Raw genomic sequence first — 22170 nt, 5'->3', positions numbered from 1 at the left:
GGCGCGCTGGGCGGTGCCGGCCCCTCCCGGAAAACAGCGTCCTGGCCCGGGACCCTTCCGGCCCGAGGGTGCGCGGCCGCCAGGGGCGGGGGTCTCCAGGCGCCGACCCCGCACACACCCCCGGCCGGCGGCTGACCGCACGGATGTACAAGACAGTAATGCCGGCTCCCGCTCGGGTCGCCAGCTCCGGCCCCGCCCCCGGACTTCCGGGCCCGCGGCGGCCCCGCCCCCGTGCTCTGCGCACGCGCGAGCGCCATATTGACAGCGGGTGCTCGGTAGTGGTCGTGGCGGCTAGTTTTCTTCCTCGAGGAAAGTCTCGGTTTAGGTCTCCACTCTTCCCTGTGTCCCGCAGGTAAGCCTTTGCCCCTGGGCGCCCGCGGAAGCTTGGCCGCCCTCCCCGCGGGCAGGGGTCGTGAGCGTCGCGGGAGAGCGGTCTCGGCCTGCAGCCGCCACCAAGGCACCCTAGGTGCCATGACTCTGCACCCGCTTCCTCGGCGACAGGCCGGCCGTCGTGGGGCTCGCCTGCCGGGGCGCGCGTCCGGGTCGGCTCGGGGGTCCGGCGCGCTCGTCGGGGCCGGGTCCCGGGTCCGAGCTGGGATCTAGCGCGCACGTCGGGGCCGGGGGCCGAGGCCGGGGGCCGGGTCCGGGCTGGGGTCTAGCGCGCACGTCGGGGCCGGGGCCGGGGCTGGGGTTCAAGCTTGGATCTAGCGCGCACGTCGGGACCGGGGCTGGGGTTCAAGCTTGGATCTAGCGCGCACGTCGGGGCCGGGTCCCGGGTCCGAGCTGGGATCTAGGGCGCACGTCGGGGTCGGGTCCCGGGTCCCCGGTCCGGGCTGGGATCTAGCGCGCAAGTCGGGGCCGGGGCTGAGGTTCGAGCTGGGATCTAGCGCGCACGTCGGGGCCGGGGCTGAGGTCCGAGCTGGGATCTAACGCTCTCGTCGGGGCCGGGGCTGGGGTCCGAGCTTGGGTCTCGTGCTCTCATCGGAGCCAGGGCTGGGGTCCAAGCTGGGATCTAGCGCGCACGTCGGGGCCGGGGGTCCGGCCTTGGACGGGGCGGGGCTGGGGTCCAAGCTTGGATCTAGCGCTCACGTCGGGGTTGGGGACCGGGCACGGGATTGGGCGCGCACATCTGGGTCGCGGCTGGGGTCGGGGGTTTGGCGAGCACGTCTGGGCGGGGCCCGGGTCCGAGCTGGGACCTAGCGCACAGGTCAGGTGCCGGGCCTGGGATGGGGCGGGGCTGGGGATCAATCACGTCCGGGTCTGGGCTGGGCTCGGGGCATCGGGCTTGTGCGTCCAGGTCGGGGCTTGGGTTGGTTTGGTGCGCACGTCGGGGCTGGGGCCTGGGTCTGGGGCCAGGGTCCGGTCGCACAGGCGGGATGGAGGCGTCTCTTGGGAGGGTCGGTATCGGAAAGTTGCCCCGCTGGAACTGCACCCGAGGTGCGCAGCGGGGCTTGTGCTCAGGGCCATCCTTACCTTTTCCCTGCCTGTTGTAAGGGCCTCCTAACTGGTTACTTTTTCTTCATTCTCTCTTCAGCTAGTGATCTTACTAACGGTCCTTCAGCTCCTGTGGCTCTTTGGCCCACAGTCTTTCCGTGGAGCCCATTGCTTGAGAGAGAAAATTCGCAGTTCTTGGGGCGGGAGGCCCTTCAGGGTTGGGGTCTGAGCTTGGATCCCCAGCTTACCTCTCCAGGCTTAATTCCCGGTATTCTGGGATTTAGGAAAATGGGCTTTGCAGTCTGAAGTTTGGCATTTACACTAAATCATGCTGAGCCCCAATGTTGACTTTTGTAGGAATAGTAATGATGAACTAAGATTACCCCCCGTACCTCCTCTAGGTTGGGACTTCGTATCACTCTGGAGAAAGCCTCAGTCTCTTAACTTGGCATTCAAGGCTTTGCGTGGGTCTGTATACTTACTAAGCTCTCTAGCTTCTTCAGATTTTTTTAACTTTAGCAATTTGTCTCTCGCATTTTAGCTGTCCTGTCCCAGTGCCTTTGAGCAGGCTCTTCTTCCTGCCTGGGCTGCTCTCCCATTCTCCCTTCCTCTACTGTTCCCCTTAGGCCTAATGGCTCCCAGCCTTATTTCTGCCTCTCCCATCTCTAATTTGAACTTTTTTTTTTTGTATTTGTTTCTTAAAAAATACTTTCTTGATTTTTTTTAAAGTTTATTTATTTGCGAGAGAGTGAGAGCGCCCGCATGTGAGTGGGGAGGAGGGGCAGAGGGAGGGAGAGAAAATCCCAAGTGGACTCCATGCCAAGCATGGAGCCTGACATGGGGCTGGATCCCAGGACCCTGAGATCATGATGTGAAACCAGGAGTCAGACGCCCAGTCGACTGTACCACCCAGGCACCCCTGCTTTCTTGATTTTTCCCCATCCCTCTTCCCACTCTACCCCTGGCGTCTCTGTTTCCCCATTGCTTTATAACTGTGTGTGTCTGCCTCCCTCACCTGAACACCAGACTGTAAGCTCTGCAGGGAAGGGATTGCTGTTCCCCGTTGTGCTATTCCAGCATCTGGCCTAGTGCCTGCTCTATCATAAATGTTAGATGAGTGCAGGGAGTGAACCAAACAGATTTTTTTTTTAAGTCAGGAAATGCTCCTTAAATTGTAGATCATCGTTTTAATAATGATCTTACTTTCTTTTTACAGGAATTTTATAAAGTTCAGAAAACATGGTGAGTAGAGACGCATGCCAGTAAGCTGTTGCCTGATCAATCCTATTGCTTGTACCTGTGGACTAGCATGAGAACATTGGAATGGAGGGAAGAAGAGCTGGCACGGTGTCCTCTTCCTTACCAGCTTCCTTCCTCACACTGAGCTTGCATGCCAGGATGTTTTATAAGATGAATAGTGGACTGACTTCTGGTGGGTAGGAATCACTTGCCTGTTTTTCCTTTGCAGTCTCGAAGATATGACTCCAGGACAACCATATTTTCTCCAGAAGGTAAAATGGAAATTGTTTAAGCCATCTCAAATTAAAAAATGTCTTTAAATTAGAGTTTGACTTAAAGGGGAAAAAAAAATCTACAGACTTTTTTTTCTTTTTTTAAGTTTTATTATTTAAGTAATCTCTACACCCCACACGGGGCTCAAACCCACAACCCTGAGATCAGGAGTCCCATGCTCTACTGACTGAGCCAGCCAGGCGGCCCTACACACAAACTTTTTTTTTTTTAATTCTTGCTGAGTTGTTTATGCTTTTTGTACTTTGGACTGATTCTGGTCACCGGGTTGGTTAGGAGCCTCCTCAAGGGTAAAAGTGGGGCTCTCGTGTGTGTCCTGCCAGTGGCGTTGCTGACTGCCGTGGGGGCCCTGGTGCTGCTTACTCACTGCTTGTGTCCTGTAGGTCGCCTGTACCAGGTGGAATATGCCATGGAAGCTATTGGACACGCAGGCACCTGCTTGGGCATTTTAGCAAATGACGGTGTTTTGCTTGCAGCAGAGAGACGCAACATCCACAAGCTTCTTGATGAAGTCTTTTTTTCTGAAAAAATTTATAAACTGAATGAGTAAGTGAGATCTTCGGGAGGGGAGTGTAAAAATGTCTCACGTCCTCACGTAGTGACATCGCACGTATTTCGGGAGGGCTATTCCATATGACATGGTACTTGAAGTGAACAGTTTTCATCTCTGAGAATTTTTGCTTCTAATTTATCTTGTTTGAAACCTTGAGGTCCAGGACCATGTGTTACCCTTTTTAAGCACAGAGCCCCGTGCTTAAACTACACCTGCGTTGTGTAGTGATAGGAGCCCAGGCTTGGTAGTCACTCAGATTTGGGTGAATTTAGAAGCCGTGTGACCCTACACTGGTTATTTAATGTCTCTGGGTCTCAGCCTACTGGAGTAGTTATGGCAGTTTAGTGAAATAAAATAAATAGAAATAAACTAGCACAGTGTCTGGCTTGTAGCAGGCCCTCAAAGCATTGTTCAGAATGGCTACTCAGGAATTCTGTGGAATTATACTGACTTTTACCAAACCACAGGCCTCCCAGAGGTGTGGGGGCAGTTCAGCCGAGCCCTGTGCCCTTGGTGAGGTTTCTGTGACAGTGGGGTGTGTGGGACTTTGTAGCTAGCAGAGAGCAGGGCTTCCTGATTGGACCGTCCCCTAAGCGATGGGCCAGGTACCAGGCTTTTCTGATGGGCTTGTCCGAAGGAGTGCTGTCCCCTCCACGGCATCACTGTCTCAGGCTTGCCAGGCAGGACAGAAGCTGTTGAGTCTGTGGGAGACCCAGGGCAGACCAGGGGACGAGGGCAAAGAAAGAAGTGCACCCCTCGTGTGAGCCTAGCCCTGGGCTTCTAGGCAGGCTTAGAAAAGACCCTTCCCGTGGGTGACCTCCCCTTCACCTCCATCAAGCCAGGCCCCAGGAGGGAGGAGGGCACAGAGGAACCTGTCTTCCTGTCTGGTAAGACCTCTGTTGCCTTTGTTGATGAATCTTGGGATTTCCTTTAGCTTCTTTGTGTTATTCTCTTGCCCCGTTCACAGGGTGGTGATGGTAAACACATCTGTTGAGGAACTTATGGGTGCATTTGTTTATTTTTCATGTGGAATGACATCAAGTTGAAAGTCTATAAAGATGAAACTTCTGTCATTTCTGTAGTGGCTTTGGAGCAAGGGTGGTGCGTTTCTAACTGAACTCACAAACCTCTCCCTGCTTACCGATCAATGTCTTTCTTTTCCTCAAGGGACATGGCCTGCAGCGTGGCAGGTATCACTTCTGATGCTAACGTTCTCACTAATGAACTGAGGCTCATTGCTCAAAGGTATGGTCATAAACAGCATCACTGAAGATACGTACGTTAGTTTCGATGTTTCTAAGAAGTCATTTTTGCAAAGATCAGAGTCATTAAAAAATGTATTAATTGAAAATTAAAGTTTTCTTAAACCAAAGTTTAACATGTTACTTCCTTTAAGGATATTAGGGTGTGGCCGTGCTCTCCTCCCCTCTTCAAATCACAGGTGGCTGTTAGATTGTCCCTGTGGCACAGATTTATTTTCAGAGGGTATTTTGCTTAGGGTGTATCTGTGTTTTAGAGAAAACTACTAATATGCCAATTTCTTTATCGTAGGTATTTATTACAGTATCAGGAACCAATTCCTTGTGAGCAGTTGGTCACAGCACTGTGTGATATCAAACAAGCTTATACACAGTTCGGAGGTACTGAATTTTTTGGACATTGTATTCCAAAAAGTTAAACCATTTTATGGATAATAATCTTTTTGAGATGGTAAAAAGAAGTTGAAAATGAAATAAAACACTTTTCATAAATCTCTGCTTCCTGAATTAACTGGCTTCCGCTGTGTAGATTGTCATATGTTTTATTAATAGACTGCAGGAAGGCCATAATGCCATTTTCAAATCTGGAAACAAATTGCTTTTTACATAATAATGAAATTCAGCGCTGGTCCTCTGTGTCTTTATTCCCTTTCCTGGCTCTGTCCAAATCCTAGAGACGAAAGTGGGATTTTGGCTGGAGCTTATCTGTGGTGTTCAGAAAACAAAGCAGTTTATGAATGCTTCACTTCAGAGAAACCTGTAGTCTCCCTCATGGGCTCAGGGAAGCGTGGTGATACTGAATTCAGACTGCTGACATGTTTGGCTGTTTGTTGTTGCTGTTAAAGGAAAACGTCCCTTTGGTGTTTCGTTGCTGTACATCGGCTGGGATAAGCACTATGGCTTTCAGCTCTACCAGAGTGACCCGAGTGGGAATTACGGAGGATGGAAAGCCACATGCATTGGCAACAACAGTGCTGTGAGTATTTTTATGCTGCTATGAAATTGAGCAAAAGATCTGAGAACCACCATGATTTTCAAGTGGCCACGAGTATAAACAATTCTAAAATAGCTGCCACAACCTTAATGTGATAGGAAGACATCTTGGATTTCTGCTGGTAACGAAGTTGCAAGCACTGCTCATACTCCTGGGGCTCACTGTCTACGTTTATAATGAAAGGAAATGCTAATTTTCAGTGAGAAGTGTGGAAATAGACGTAGTTATTTTTCACATCCTAGTTCTCAGACCCCTTGACTTCTGTCACAGACCCCTTGCAGGTCTGAAGAGGTCCAGGTTGCAGACCCCATTCATAGAGCACCAGCAACCCCCTTGTCACCCCATCCCGTGTCTCCCCTCCCTGCCATCAGAATTGTGTGCGTTGGTTATAATGCCCACAGTGATTTCAGCCGTTATTCTTCTGACCAATCCATATTCCGAAAAAGTGCAGGAATTTTTTTTTTTTTAAAGATTTTATTTATTTCTTTGAGAGAGAGAGAGAGAGAGAGAGAGCACATGAGATGGGGGAGGGTCAGAGGGAGAAGCAGGCTCCTTGCCGAGCAGGGAGCCCAATGCGGGACTCGATCCTGGGACTCCAGGATCATGACCTGAGCCGAAGGCAGTGGCTTAACCAGCTGAGCCACCCAGGCGCTCAAAGTGCAGGAATTTAAAGGAAATTCTTAGTTGATTCTCCTTTATGTCTTACAGGCAGCTGTGTCAATGTTAAAACAGGACTACAAAGAAGGAGAAATGACTTTGAAGTCCGCACTGGCTTTAGCTATCAAAGTCCTAAATAAGACCATGGATGTGAGTAAACTGTCTGCTGAAAAAGGTAATTGGGGTTCACTCCTAATTGGCTCACTTGAGTGAGAGAAGCTGTTGTCCCCCTTCCGTTTGGCTGCTGTGTTCGGCCCTAACGTGTTGTCCGAGTCCATTGAAACAGCAGCCTTATGAATTGAGCGGCCTTATACCTGTTTCCCAAGTGAGGGTGCTAGGCCTTAGTGAGGTTCAGTGCCTTGACCGTAATCCCACCCTACGTTCTGAGCGTCAGGACTTGGGCCTGAATGTTCTTATTGTTCATAGTTAGAGATCTGAGCCGCGCTACCTTTAGTTAATAATTGTCTGATTGGCTTCTCGACAGCCCTGACTGTGTGTGTGTATACACACGGTAATATGCGTGTGGTTATGCGTTTATCCGCGTGCTGTAGTGTATCTGAGGGATGACATACGCATGAGTTGTTATAGCCTCTGTTCTTTTGAATCCACCGATCTCTTAGGTTATCCCATGTTTGCAATTTTAAATACTTTATTTAAGTTATATGATCATATAAAACAACATTTCTAAATAAGGTTTTCAAAAATTCTGGTCAGTTAATGGATCGATTTAGTTTAGGATAATTTAGCTCCTGGTGTTCCTTAGAAAACACAGTCGACTTGCAGACTGTCCTGTCTTGTACTTCTCCCTAATTTCAAGGAGGCAGTACTCTGTTTCCCCTGCTCAAAAAATTCCTTTTCCTTTGGTATTAGTTTACCACTTGTCTGTGGTCATGGAAGCTGCTTTCATGCCTTTGTTTTGAAGAGCTTTCGAAGTCCGTGAAAAAGGCATGTGATGTGACTGCGCCTTCAGGGGCCCCCACGAGGACATGGAGGTTCTTTCTGGTCCTCGCAGCCAATGGCAGGCCAGCTAGAGCCAGGGGTTGGTGTGCTTTTTGCAGGAAAGTGACAGACTGGCGAGTCGGAGGTTGGGATGGGTGAGAGAGACACGTAAGTAGGAGTGTCGCTAGGAGGTGACAGGATGGAAGGTCGTCTTCACTGTCGGAGTAGCTGTGAGCCGCACGCAGCACCAAGCCTGGGAGCGTGGGGAGCCTGGGCTCCAGGGGGAGCTGGGACTGTTGTTTGCCCGGTGTGCCCGCCCCGTAACGTGCGTGTGCTCCCTTGCAGTGGAGATTGCCACCCTAACAAGAGAGAACGGGAAGACGGCCATCAGAGTCCTCAAACAGAAAGAAGTGGAGCAGCTGATCAAAAACCACGAGGAGGAAGAAGCGAAAGCCGAGCGGGAGAAGAAAGAAAAAGAGCAGAAAGAGAAGGATAAATAGAAGGAGAACCCAGGGCTTTTGTAGCTCACGTGGGGCCATTTCAGTGTCCTCGCCATCCTTCTTTCCACCCTGAGAAAGCCCTCACTCGTTCTCGCTTGTGTGGGGAGACGGGGGTGGCGCCAACTGCCTCGGGTCCTTGCCGTCTCTGTCCACTTGAATCCTGTAACGGCGATGATTGGTCGTGGGCGCCCTCGTCCCTCCTTGTTTTGGGTAATAAAACTTGGAAAGAATGGAGGTGGTGAAGGAAGAGAGTGCCTGTGGCAGGAATCGCCGATGGCCCCGGGATCAGTAAGGGCCACGGTCTCCCCGTGAGTTAGGTGCCCCATGGCGGCCCTCGTGCTTCCTGTCCGTGAGCTGTCGCAGTCGGCGTGGTGCTCGCTTCGTAAAAAGAAGGGTGGGGATTGCGCGCTCAGGCTTTCCCTTGCTGTTGTCCCCCTTCTGTTTGGAGCAGACTAGAGCTGTCCTCTTCTCGGTGTCTGGCAGGGTAGACTCCAGGGACGCAGGGGCCCCTGTCCTGTCCTCGGTGTTGATGGGTTCACACTGGACTGGAAGTGTGTGTGCATGCCTGCATGTATGTGCACGTCCGTGAGTAGTTAACGACACATGGAAGGCCTAACTAAGTGAAACCCTACGTACCCACCACCCCGCTTCGGAAACAGCACTTTTGAAGCCCCCTGGGTGTCCCCTTCCCACGTCTTCCTGTCTACGGTGCTTACACTCTGGTTTCCTGTCCCCCGTTCCTCTCACTAAGGCGGGTGGGCGACCCGGCTCCGTCCACAGGGATCTGTCTGAGGATGAAGGTGAGGGCCAGGCCAGGCCGGAGCTGGGGCGGGGGTGTGAGCAAGGCAGGCTGAGGATGCTGCCGCTGAGACAGGCCGCCCACAGCCCAAGCTGAGACGTCATGGTCAAGCGGAAGAGTGGAACCAAAGAGAATAGATTTGACTAGAGGGAGCTCCGCTGCTGAGTCTGGCTGTCATTATGATTGAGTCAGTCCCCTTTGCCAGAAGATGTAGGGCTGCGCTCTGTCGAGTGTGGGCCCGGCCTGCTGCAGGACCATGTGGGAGTCGGCCCTCCTGTGCCCCACAGCCTGGGTGCGGGAGACGCCAAAGCTCCCCAGGTGATTCTCAAACTTGGAGACGCATTAGAAACACGCGGAGCTTGGTAGCACGTCTGGGTCGCAAGGGTGGTGTGTGCGTGCCCACCCCACTGCTCGTGTTCCTGCCCAGGTCTGTTTTCAAGCCCCTTTGACAGAGTGCTTTTTTAATCCAAGTGTCCTTTTCCCGGTACAGCTGGTTGCCGTTACTCCTAGTAGCTGTGTTCTGTGGAATCGTCACGAACACTGAGCGAATACTGATCCGTGGCTCGGGGGGATTGAATACCAGGCCAGGTTCCTGAGAGCCTCTGGCCACATTTTGCTCAACCGATCAATGTGTGACCTTGTTTGCTGTGTGTTTCTGTTTAAAGACATCTTATTTAACGTGTGCTGGTAACTCACTAATCGAGCTCATGGCCAACAACGGTGACCCGCCGAAACAGAGTTAGTCTGACACACACATCTCGGTCTGGAGGGGCACTAGCCAGCACCTCTGCCCTGAGCTTAGGCGGAATCACAAAGATGTGAAAAATAGGCACAAAACAGACCGAAAGAAGAACGCTGTTGACGGTATGGGCTGAAACGAGGAGGCAGGGTTCCGCTCTGATCCTGGCTGGGAGCGTGCGCACCTGCGCCCGTCCACAGGGACCACGAAGGCCCCGTCCATGTTGGCTTGGGGCTGGCTACAAGCAAATTTGCAAACACAGAATCTGAATGGTGAGGATCGGCTGCACGTGGTCACGTGACCCTTCGGGTCTCGCTCTGCACGGAAGTGGAGGTAGACGGAGAAGTGAGCTGCCTGTCCCCAGAATAGAGTCTGAGCCTTGGCCCCCCCAGTCTCTCACAAGGACTGTCAGCCAGCCTGGTGCAGGGTCCTCCCTTCAGGCCGTCCTCAACACAGCAGCCAGAGGGTGCTCTCCCAGCGTAGGCTGGCTGGCCACCCTTCCTGCCCAGGGAAAGCCAAGTCCTTTACTCTGGTTTACAGGGGCCCCCACTACTACCTTCTCTTCTACCAGGTGCTCATCCGAATGAGCCTTCTTGTTCCTTGAAATACCAGGCCTCTTCCACCCCAGGGCCTTTGTACATGCCAGTCCCTCTACCTTGAGAATGCTCATCCCTGGGAGTGTCTGCACTGCCCACTCCCCCATGTCCCAGTGTCACCTTGTGTGGGCCACTGCCCCAGGCACGCATCCTCCCTAACCCTGTGGGGTGTTTCTCCAAGCCCCCCCTCACCGCCTGGTACATCTGCCTACTGTCCCAGCATCGAGAACAGAAACGGGCACGTATTAGGCTTCTGATACTGAGGAATGAGTGAGTGGTTGTCCTTGATATGCTGGAATGAAATCCTGAAATACACCCCCTTCCCATCCAGGGAGTAGAACTGGTGGGTTTGCTGTATTCTGACCACCCCTTGAGCACTTTCCTAAAGTCACGACAACTGTAGAGGCTGGGGGATGAGAGCCTAGTGCATTTTCCCACCACATCTGGAGCAAGTATTCAGGACTTCATCCTAATGATGGAAAAATCTCAACATATTCACCTTTTTAAAAAAAGATTTTGGGGTGCCTGGGTGGTTCAGTCGGTTAGGTGACTGCCTTCGGCTCAGGTCATGATCCCAGGGTCCTGGGATCGAGCCCCGCATCGGGCTCCCTGCTCGGCGGGACGCCTGCTTCTCCCTCTCCCACTCCCCCTGCTTGTGTTCCCTCTGTCGCTGTCTCTCTCTGTGTCAAATAAATAAATAAAATCTTTAAAAAAATAAAAAATAAAAAAGATTTTATTTGACAAAGCGAGCACAAGCGGGGGAGAGGGGCAGAGAGAAAAGCAGACTCCCCGCTGAGCAGGGAGCCTGATGCGGGACTGGGACCCTGGGATCATGACCTGAGCTGAAGGCAGACCCTCAACTGACTGAGCCACCCAAGTGCCCCTAAGATTTTTTACTATTTTAGGTCCTCTCTACAACCAATGTGGGGTTTGAACTCACAACCCGGAGAGAAGAGTCACATGCCCCACTGACTCAGCCAGCCAGGTGCCGCTGACCCTTTTGTTGAAATAATGTCATGCTGGGGGAAAAGTAAAAACTGGGGGTGGGGGGGGCTGCCCTAACTGGTTTCTTCCTTGCTCCAAGGCTGTGTCTAGCCTAGATGCTCCCCAGCCCCTTTGCTCCCTCTACCCTGTGGCGTATTTGTAGCTCTGGGTTGCAGGCTGTTGCCTGGTGCGTCCTGAAGGGAGCTTAGCAATCCTCATCTGAACGTGGGCTCTTTCCAGCGGGGGCTCGGCTGGGGCAGGAGCACCTTGATGGGCAGAAGTAGGAAAGCAAAGAGCTAAAAGGTTGAAATCTTGCGTCGATTTCATTTGGGCGAGTTACAAATCATGTTTTAAAAATGACTCGTGGGGAAAAAAAATCAGGTGTTCCTGTGTATGATTTTACTTCTGGAGTTTCTCTTAATCAGAAAATAAGCAAGACTTGAATTTCTAGTCTAGCGCTTTGAAAGTTCCATGAAAGTATTTGTTAGCAATGCAAAAATATTCCACGTTCTGGGGAAAAAAAGCCAGAAAGTAGATTCATTTCTGTTCCTATTTATCATGTTCCTGGTAATTTTAGGTGATGGCAATTTGTGGCTGAGCAAGACATGTTCTCAGTTATTACTGTGCAGGAAGGGCAGGGCTGTAATCAGCTACTTGCTACTGTGGACACGTGCTGGACCCCCGGTGGCCGCGAGCTGCGGCTCGGGAGCGAAGGCCTGGCAGTGGGACAGCCTCACATATTTATGGAAAGCCCGTAGCTGAGCCCAGCTGGAGCATAGCTTGTCGGGGGAAGACGGTTAAGGACAGGAGATGGGGTTGGAAATGAACGCTGAAGAGACCAGACAGCTTGGCAGACCGTGTGCCCTGTGCTCTGTGCCATGCAGGAGCTGCTGAGATGTTTTATTTTTTATTTCTTTTAGTTATTTATTTGAGAGGGAGCATGGGGGGGCAGAGGGAGAAGCAGACTCCCCACTGAGCGTGGATCCCCACACGGGGCTTGATCCCAGGACCCTGAGATCATGACCGGAGCCAAAATCAAAAGTCGGACGCTCCACCAACTGAGCCCCCCAGGCGCCCCAGATTTTGAGTGAATGAGGGAAAGGAGTACGCCCTAACTCGAGTCCGGGAGCTGGGTTGCTGGGAGGAGGCAAGGTGGGGAGACCAGCTGGGAGGCTCCAGAAATGGAAGGTTGAGGGTCTCAGTGGTAAAGGGAACGGAGGAGGGCAGCTCCCCAGAGTGAGGGGTGAGAGGAGCAGGAAAGCTGGACCAGGGCGTCTCACTCAGAGGGGAGTTAAAAAGCCATTACGAACATGACGAGCAGGGCCTGGGCGGCTCAGTCAGCGAAGCGTCTGACTCTTGGTTTCGGCTCAGGTCATGATCTCACGGTTGTGGGATCGAGCCCCGCGTCGGGCTCTGCGCTCAGGGCAGAGTCTGCTTCAGATTCTGTCTGCCTCCCCGCTCGTGCATGCACTCTCTCAAATAAATAACACTCTTGAAAAAAACATGATGAGCTACTGCTAAAATTTTCTAACATCTTTTTTGTTGTTTGGGCCTGGTAGGGAAGAACTTGATAACAGTGCACCTCACCCAGTGAAGTAATCCATGTCACATGCTTTTTTCCCCCTTTTTCTTCCAGATATTCTTCTTTCGTATTCTTTTGTGCTCTGTCTGCCCATGTCCTTGCCCAGAGTCCTGTCACGGCACTTAGAAAAGTCACTTACGGGCTCCTGGTCATCTGCGTCCCAGTGTCTTCTCCTTTTAGCATTTGCATTTTTGTTTTTAATGCTGATAATTGAAGGTTTTTTGTGTTTTTGTAGGCAAAGTTATGAGTCATTTACGTTTTTTGTTGTTAGTATAATACATATAAAGATATCCCTCATGCCAAAGTATATAAACATTCTATACAAAAACACTAATTTGAAAAGATATATGCACCCCAGTGTTTATTGCAACATTTTCAACAATAGCCAAACTAAGGAAGGAGCCCAATAAAGAAGATGTGATACACACACACACACACACACACACACACACACAATATGGAATATGACGCAGCCCAGCCATCAAAAAGAATGAATACTTACCGTTTGCAATGACGTGGATGGAACTAGAGAGTATGATGCTAAGTGAAATAAGTCAGTCAGAGAAAGACAAATAACATATGACTTCACTCATATGTGGAATTTAAGAAGCAAAATAAACAAAAAAGAGAAACCAAGAAACAGACTCTTAACTACAGAGGACACATTGCTGGTCACCAGAGGGGAGGAGGTGGGGGGGCGGGGGAGACAGGTGATGGGGTTGCAGGAGGACACCTGTCGTGATGAGCAGCGGGTGACGTATGGAAGTGTCAGGTCACTAGATTGTGCACCTGAAGCTAATATCACACTGTATGTTAACTATACTGGAATTACAATTTTTAGAAAGTATATAGACATTCTTCTAGTAAATTTGTGGTTTTATCATGCATAATTTAAAAAATATAGTTGGTAAACATATAAAAAATATAATTGGTATCTATTTTTAAAAGTCAGGATTTCAATTAATCATGCAACCTTAATTTGGTCGTTCAGACTAATGTTCTTGAATGAATCCGGAATTAGATAAAATGAAATAGTTACTTACCTTTCTTTCGTCACGGCTTTATTGAGACCTAATTATTATATACCTCGCAGTTGAACCCGTCGAAAGCACACACTCGGTGGCTTTAGTGAGTTTTCACAGCTGGGCAGCCGACACCACGGTTTAGAACGCTCCCACTTTCCCAAACAGAAGCCGCGTCCCACTTGGCCGTCGCCCCAGCGCCCCCGGCCCCGGGCACCCGCCAGTCTGCTCCCGGCCCGCGCAGGTTTGCCTGTCATGGATGTGTCGTGGCGTGCGGTCCACAAGCCACCACGCGGTCGCCCGTGAGCGGCGTCTCCCCGAGCGTCATGTCGTCAAGGTGCCTCGCGGCCCAGCGCGTGCGGCAGGTCACAGCTACGGGGTAAGAGAAACAAGGGCCGGAATCTATTGTTTTTATTGCTGAAGAATACCCCGTTGTGTGCTCGCACTGCGTGGTGGACGTGAGGGTGGTTCCGTTTGGGGGCTCTCGCGAGTGGCACCGTCACGAGTCCTCATGCACAACCTTCGTTCCTCTGGGGCGAGTCCCCAAGTGGGGTTGCTGGGTCATATCTTGGTTTATTTTTAATCCGTCTTCGTGCTAGACATTCCTATTAGCGATTCAGATTTTAAAAGGAGTCTACTTTCCCCTATTTTCTCCTAAAAGAGCCCAGTATAAGTGGAAACTGGATTGAGTCCTGAGTGAGTGTATATGAATTTGTTAGTTACCATTGAAGTAGGCCTCACGGTTGGAGAGGACCTTTGATTCCTTTCATGTTGGCAGGAAGAATCTCTTCTCTAAGGGCCTTTATCCCGAACACTAGGACAGGACGAGTCTTTGATTCTATACCTAAGGGCCTTATATAATAACATTCTCTGAAAAATTCCAAATCGTACAGGATGGGAGAATCCAGGATAAATTTTCTCCTGGGTCCTGAACAATCCAGTAACTTACTTTTTTCTGATGATAAAGCAGTATGTGCTCACTTTGGGAAATACACAAGAGATGAAATAAAAATCACCCATACAAGCTTGCCCGGCCACTGTGCCCTTCTGTCAGTGGCCCAGATGCTGAATAAGTCTGCTGGTAGACTTTGGCAAATTACAGGCCATTTGTTTAAACATAGTTTCAAAGGAGAAATTAAAATATGTATTTTTCCTTCTCGTTGCTTCCCGAAAGTATTTTGAAGCCTTAGAAAACCCTTTCTCAAATAGCAGAGCAGAAAGTATCATCTGTGGGGCAAACTGTGTGTGTCAGGGACTTCATGTTTGCTGACCCTCACAGTCACCTTCTAAAACGTTTGTTATAATGACAGCACTCACTTGCCGAGGGCCTAGGATGTGCTTGGTGATTCAGAGGCATCTTTCCGTTATGTGGGTTGAGAAAACCAAAGCTCAGAGAAGGTGAGTGATGTGTGCCAGTCACCCGGGTGCCTCTGCTCCCGTGTGGGCTGTCCTGCCTTCCACGAGGCCTCCCGCACCTGTCCCCCTGCATGCATGGCTTCCCATCGGGGAATTTCACACATTTATAGGGACAATAATGAAGCTTGAGCTTGAGCACCCCTCACGGGCACGGCCCCATCCAAGGGCCCCGGAAGGACTCTAACGACGTTTTCTTATGTTCCTGTGCTTAGGGTTTGCGAGAGGGAGATGTTTTAGCTGCAGCTGGTAAGTCCTGCTGTCTTCCCACACCCACTTCCCCTCCATTTGGAGGTCTTTGGAGGGGTCGCGGCTGTGATGTGGGCCGTGGGCCGTGAGGTGATTGTTGATCATCCCAGTGTAGGAATGGCTTCCTGGGCATTTCCTTCCAAACACTATTCCAGCTAACCCAGCGTCAGGCCAGGGAGGTGTGGGAACGGAAGCCGCGTGGTGCCCGTCGTTGGAAGACAAACAAGGCTCGACATGGATGGAGTCAGAATCCAGCCTTCAGACGTGCAGAATTATAAGCTGAAGGTTCAGCTCTCAAGGCCAAAAAGGCGGGAGAAAAAGTACTACACACATGTGTCAGTTTATCAAACCATGGTTTTCTAGATACTGCAATATTTGTCCACTTTTAAAAAATGAGTAGTTTGTTGAGTCTTATTAAGTTATGAGGACCCCCACCCAAATAATATAAGAATCTTCACTACAAACCTGTCGCTGATGTCCACTGTCCTGAGAAGGAAGTCCGTGCTCTCCAACCAGGCCTCCCCCCACTCCCTGCATCTTGATGACTCTTCTCTGTCCTTCCTCACAAAGCTCTCTCAGAGAGCTGCACCCGAGCTGCCTCCTTTATCTGGAATGCCCCCCCCGCCCCCGCTGTGACTGGTGCTTTCTCTGTCTCCTAGCTCAGGCCACCGCCCCAGGAAGGCATTTTCTGACCCCCTCCCCATCACTTTCTATTTATTTCTTCAAGAATTCTTAGCAAATTCTGAAACTCTCTTGTTTATTCTCTGCTTTCCTCCCCTAGGCATTAAGTTCTGTCTTGTTTGCTGCATCATCCCAGGAACTGGGCATATGGTTGATTCTCAAATAGCTGTTGAATGAATAGCTGGGAAGTGACAGCAAGATTCCAAACTCATGTTTATTTGACATCAAAGACCAAAGGCTGTGTACTTCCCAATAGGCTGCCATTGTTTCCCAGTCTGTTATCCCACAGAGCACTGGGGAGATCAGACGTGCATCAGAAGTACGACAGGCAAGTTCAACTCTGGTTCCCTGATGACAAGAAGATCATATGCAATCAAGGATCAAAATGTCCTTTGGCATGCAGATGGCCTCAAGTATTCCTTAGTGTGCAAGAAATTGAAAACACCTGAAATTAATCAGGCACGTTCTAGAAGAGCAAGGGAAGATTGCAACTCAGGTGAGACAGCTGTGGAACTGGACGTTACCAAACGATTTCCAATTGTCAGAGACTTGGCTCAGGTGGCGTGGAATTAGGTTAAAGATAATCAATTCTCTGGGACAATCAATGTCGTATATTACTCTAATCCTCAGAGGGAGCTCTTTGTGTTGCTGAAAGATGCTCATCTGGTCTTGCTTCTTAGCCATAAAAAAACTTGACATCAATTAGTATTGCACAGGAACTGAAGCTGGATGAGAACCCTTGCTAAATAAATTAGAGTGGTTAATTAGAGCAGATTCCCAAACGTACAAGAGAAACAGCTCCAGTTTTGTCTCATCTTATCCTCCCTTCCATAAAAGCATTATGTGGCAGTGTACAAATTACAAATGGAAATCTACTTAATTTTGAATTTTTTGTGTGCTTTTTTTTGAGTTTCAGAATTTCATAATATCCCTTGATTGGAGTGGGAGTAATCTGGGAACAATTAAATTGGCAATCATTAAATTAAATTCTAAAATGGCAGTCCTCCTGCTGGGTGTGCAGCCACAAATTTCTGGAGCATCTGTGGTCCATACCCGCCATATAATTTATCCTTTGAACTTACTTTTGATGTATGTAGCAGTGTCTGAATATCTCTCAGTTCCAGAATAGAAAGTGAGTGACGTCCGTTTGTGTGTTTGGTAAGAACACTTAAATTCTACCTTTTGCACAGAATCGAACACTTACAATTGTGTCTTGCAGACATTAAAACAGGGGCATAAATGTCTTTTATAAATTATACTAGTGGGCCATCTATGAACAACAGGTCACTTAATGCAATAAATATTTATGTATCATAGGTTGTGTTTACTTAGTGCAAATGTTGAGCTTTTGCATATTAAGTAATTGCAAATCTGGCGAAGAAATTTACAGAAATCCATATTTGTTTTTTTTTTACTGTAGAAATTTCTATGCGTTAGCAGCTTTATTGAGATAGCATCAACATATACGTCTAATAACTGTGCACATTGTGACACGATCACCACAATCAAGCTAATTAACATATCTAGGACCTCTACATAACTACCTGTGTGTGTGTTGAGATTTAATTAAGATCTATCCTTTTGTATTGTTTCTGTTTGTTTTAAAGGAAAAATTCTTTCATGATGTGATGTCCCAGGTGTAAAAGCTTTGGACATTTCGGGGGGCATGGGTAACTGCACTGCACTTTTAGGTGGGAAACTATATCTTTATTTGTAACAAGTGCTGATATTTGTCACATTATAATTTACTCTGTTTTGTAGTGAATTGCCATTTCCTTGTTCACTTGTGTTTTTCTCTTGGTCATTGGGTCTATGACGTGATATAGATACGCTATTACTGAGACAGCTCAGTTATATATATGCTTTATATTTTCGTGATATGTGATTTTTATGCACTACTACTTAACTATTACAATCCAATAAAAATATGGCCAATTAATTTTCTTTTTTGAAGCTCTGTACATTAAAATATGTCTGCCCTTTTACATTTTGATTAGGCATTGAAACAGCCCCTGAAAAAGACCTTTTCTTCTTATATCATTTCTTTTGAAGGACTGAATTTTAATACCCTATCAATACTTGCTTTTTTTGCTTTGATCTGTGAAAACGCATTTAATTTCAGCAGTAAAATTGACAGCATCCATTTTTATCTTTAATTAACTTTTCAGTTTGGCTTTCATCTTAAAGGCTCACAGCAGAATTTATCACCAAACTACAATGGAAATGCTGAATGGGAGATTCGAGAATCTGCCTGGCTCTGCATTTAGCCCAGTTGACCCCATTATAAGAAAGGAAGTGAACAAGGTCGGTATGCGAGACCACGCATTTGGTCACTCCACTCCCAGACCACCATGCTTATCTGACTCCAGACCCCTCCCCCCACCGCTGTGCTCGCTTTTCGCTGCAAAGCACCAGCTGCCCTTTGCTTAAGGGTTCTGTAAGTGAGCACATCATAGAGCAATTGCCCCACCCAGGATGATGCCTGCCACCGCCGATGCAACGGGCCTGCGGCGGAGCCTCTACGGGCTTCCTCTTCTGCCTCCAGGTTTTAAGGCACCACTTAAAAAGTAAAATAGGACGAAATCAGAGAGGGAGACAAACCACAAGAGAGGGTTGCTGGGGGGTAAGGGGAGTGGGGGGATGGGGTAACGGGGGATGGGCATGAAGGAGGGCACGTGATGTGATGAGCACTGGGTGTTACACGCAACTGATGAATCACTGACCTCTACCTCTGAAACCAATAATACACTATATGTTAATTAATTGAATTTAAATTAAAAAAGATTAAGGGTGGGGCCCAAAGAGAGCTTTTGCTCCGAATGGTTGTCTCTGAAGCCAGGCCGCCTGGGTTTGAGTCCCTGCTCACCATTTTCAGCTCACTGGCTCTGAGATCTGGGGCAAACTACCCAACATTCATTTATTCATGCAGTAAACATTCTGAGCATCGACTGGTGCCCCATACGCTGGGCGCATCCCCGTGAATAACGCAGACACAGCTTCTGCCCTTCGGGAGCGAGTGTTCCACGGGAGGAATCACATACGGAAGGGTGTGTAATAACAAACCGCGACATGTGCTAAGAGGAGGGGACAGGGCAGAGCGTCACGGGCAGAGGGAGAGGAGGACCCAACGTATATGGCCGGTTTGTGTCTGAGGAGGTGACGGGAATCAGGCAGAGCAGGGAAGGTGGGGTAGGGAGAGAAAGGGCAGGCAGGGGAGCAGTTTTGGGAAGGCCCGTGGACAGGACTGCAGCTGGGACAGCCGGAAGGCAGGTCACGGGGGAGGGGTGGCGTGGTGCCCGTGAGGGCAGCAGGGCTACTCTGAGGACCCTGGCACGGACTTGGGCTTTGGCTCCTGTGTTCGCACACTCAGGCTGCCTTCTGCAGAATGTGCTGGGGCGTGCAGGGCAGCAGCCTACGTTGGAGATGAGCATGGCCGTGCCTACAGCAGTAGGAGGGAGGGGTAGGTACAGGTTCAAGGTGTCGTCAAGGTGACTGCCCTGGGCGAGCGAGGGTGGGGAACCGGGCGTGTGGTGTTTAGCTTGAGGACGTCGTTGGACGGTGGTGCCACTGACCGAGATAGGAAGAGCAGAGGACACGATGGTTTGGGACTTACGAAGCGCCAGGTCCAAGTGACGATGTCGTCACTTACCCAGGGGGACACACTGGGGCTCCGAGGTGAGATCAGCACCCGCGTGTGCATCTGCTCATGCCAGTATGTGGGAGACACCTCACTGCATACAATCAGAGTGTGGAGTCTGAGCAGGTGGGATTCCCAGCGTCAGTCTGGGCAGAAGAGAGCGGAGGACGGGCAGCTCGAGGGGAACACAAACCCTGCCCCTGTCGAGAGCGAGTGGGCTTGAGATCGAATGGGCTCGTGTATTTAAAGAGCGCATAGATCATGACAGCCCCCCACTCGTCAGCAAGGTTAATATGGCAATTATTAAATGCCACTTTCCACGGCAAGGCGCTGACTGGCTGGTGGGTATTGTAAAGATGAATCGACCTAGATTCTAGGCCTAGGAGCTCATTATCTAGTAGGGGACATAAGATTTAGAGAGAAAAAGATGGAAAGTAGGAAGTGCAAGAGACAAGTGTTCTGGGTCTTGAGAAAGGGAGGTGGCTAAGGCTGGGGGCGGGGGGGGGGGGGCCCGGCGGCGCTTCGGGGGGTGAGCAGCATTTGAGGGGGCGGGTCTTCAAGAAAGGGTGGATGTGGATATTCACAGAAGGGGAGGAGGAGGATGACCAAAGGCAGGGACGTGGGATGAGAACCCCACACAGATCAGAGGGCGGTGTGTCCGGGATGCAGGTGCATGATGCAGCCTGTAGGGCAGCCGCTTGGGTCAAAGCTCAGAACGTTGGAAGTCTGATGCTGCGTTAGGGGACTTGGTCGGTGAGGGTGCAGTGTTCATGCCCTGCGTCAGCCGTGTCTCCTAGCACCGTGACAATGCCTGTTATTAGAGTCAGGTGCAGCTACCGCATCCGGCAACGGAGGGTAACGGGCGTATCCTTCCAGAACAATCCATCCAAGATGCTCACTTTATGTTCCATAATGATTTGCTTGGATTTTAATGTGCCCAGCAAATTTCTCACTTCGCCTTTCACTTACAGTCACAGCAACGAGTCGCCTTTTCCGCAGACTGTAAATCACCATTGTTCTTGTGGTTATTGACAGGACACCCTGGGAAGGTCCAGGAGTTGCAATTATGCTTGCAGGCAGAGCTAACAACCGCTGAATCCTGGTTTTCCCACCGAAGGTCCTGTGCCCTCCAGCCGTTATTCAGCCGCTGTTTCAAGTCCCCTAGCTGTAAAAGTGGAATAGCGCTTGACTTCCTCAGATACTGTGCGGGTGAGTTGCGTTAAGTGTCCAAATGCCCCATATACCGTGCAGAGCAAACCGAAGTCTGCAGCGAAGGGCCCACAAGCACTTTCCGGCCAGTGCAGAAGGGTCATTGATGACTCACCTGACCCTTTCTGTGGCCCCGCTAAGTTCAGCTCAAGCAGAGCAGCATCATTGGATTTTGTCTCCATGTTCCCCGTTGTACTTAGACCTAGGGGAAAAGTCTTACCTAAATTTTACCATTTACATTCTTTACAACCAGGTTTCTTAAGACTTACTGAGTCTGGAGCTTGGTGTGAAATTCCTGCTCACAAGGAGCCTTAGAGGCGCCAACTCCATAAGGCTTTCTGTGAAGAATCAGCGAAACGCTCTGCCACTTAAGTTTAAAGTTAATTCGCCTGAATCTCTTCAGCCAGATGAAGCTTTCTAATCAATTATGAACAGAGAGGATGAACCGTAGGGTCAGGAGGGATTGGAGATGGCACTCTAGCAGTCTGCTCCCAAAACTGGGGCGGGGGGAGAGGAGTGGCTGTGTATCTGTGTTTCTCACAGATGCTCAGGGCTGGGCACATGTGGTGGGGGGCACTGCTTATAGATGCTCATGGCGGGGGGGACATTGCTTACAGATCCTCACGGCTGGGCACACGGGGGGTATGGAGGGCACTGCTTACAGTCGCTCAAGGATGGACACACGGTGGGGGGGACCACTGCTTACAGATGCTTACTGCTGGGCACATGGGGCGGGGGGACACTGCTTACAAACGCTTACTGCTGGACAGCCCGGGGGTGGTGGCACTGCTTACGGACGCTCACGGCTGGACACACGGGGCGGGGGGTGCACGGCCTGTGCTGAGACAGCTGCGCGTCATTTCCACGGGCGCCTGAAGGAGGGTCCGGACTGGGCCCCCGGGCCCCCCCGCCTGGTTCAGGGACTAGGGCGCTTCAGCTCCGCGCCCCAGTTCCGCGGGCAGTTCTGGTGAGGACCTGAAATAACTTCCTCCTGTCCGCTGGGTGCAGTCTGTCCGTCTGCTTCCCCCAGTGCCGCACACAGTGCAGGCGTTAATTAGCAATGGCGATCACAGGTAGCTGGGGGCCTGCGCAGGTCGCCGGAGGCCAGAGGGACTGGCCAGGGGCGTCAGCCCGGGCCTCCCGCTTCCCGGGATTGAGCGCCCGGCTGCAGCCCCGGGAGCTGGGGCCCGGGCCCGGCCAGCTCGGGGGCGGGGCCATACGGGGGCGGGGCAATGCCCGGAAAAGGCGGAGCTCTGGCTCTAAGCTAGCTTCTAAGCGGGGGGGGGGGCAAAGGCGGGGCCAAAGGCAGGCCGGGGAAAACGGAGGCGGGGCAACGGGCAGGCGGGCGGGGCCAAGGGCGGGGGCGGGGCCAGGCGCGCGAGCCTCCTCAGAC

At 50.7% G+C, this 22170-nt stretch overlaps 1 protein-coding gene across 2 annotated transcripts; it reads left to right on the top strand.

Annotated features, from left to right (window-relative positions):
* Window positions 1-232: 232 nt before the first annotated feature.
* PSMA4 (proteasome 20S subunit alpha 4) lies at window positions 233-10494 on the top strand. Of its 2 annotated transcripts, XM_032392067.1 has the most exons (10): window positions 233-352; window positions 1836-1902; window positions 2651-2676; window positions 2903-2945; window positions 3348-3510; window positions 4685-4762; window positions 5069-5157; window positions 5622-5752; window positions 6479-6602; window positions 7712-10494. In XM_032392067.1, exons 3-10 carry the CDS (start codon window positions 2674-2676, stop codon window positions 7864-7866), a joined length of 786 nt encoding a protein of 261 aa, XP_032247958.1. In that variant the 5' UTR covers window positions 233-352; window positions 1836-1902; window positions 2651-2673; the 3' UTR covers window positions 7867-10494. The 2 variants fall into 2 exon arrangements, with proteins under 2 accessions (XP_032247958.1, XP_032247956.1); XM_032392065.1 differs by lacking the exon at window positions 1836-1902.
* Window positions 10495-22170: the final 11676 nt, after the last annotated feature.

This window comes from Phoca vitulina, unplaced genomic scaffold (assembly GCF_004348235.1).
Source record: "Phoca vitulina isolate PV1807 unplaced genomic scaffold, GSC_HSeal_1.0 scaffold65, whole genome shotgun sequence".
Classification (NCBI taxonomy): Eukaryota; Metazoa; Chordata; class Mammalia; order Carnivora; family Phocidae; genus Phoca; species Phoca vitulina.
The sequence above is the reverse complement of the archived record's forward strand: the minus strand, read 5'-3'. Positions and strand labels throughout refer to the sequence as shown.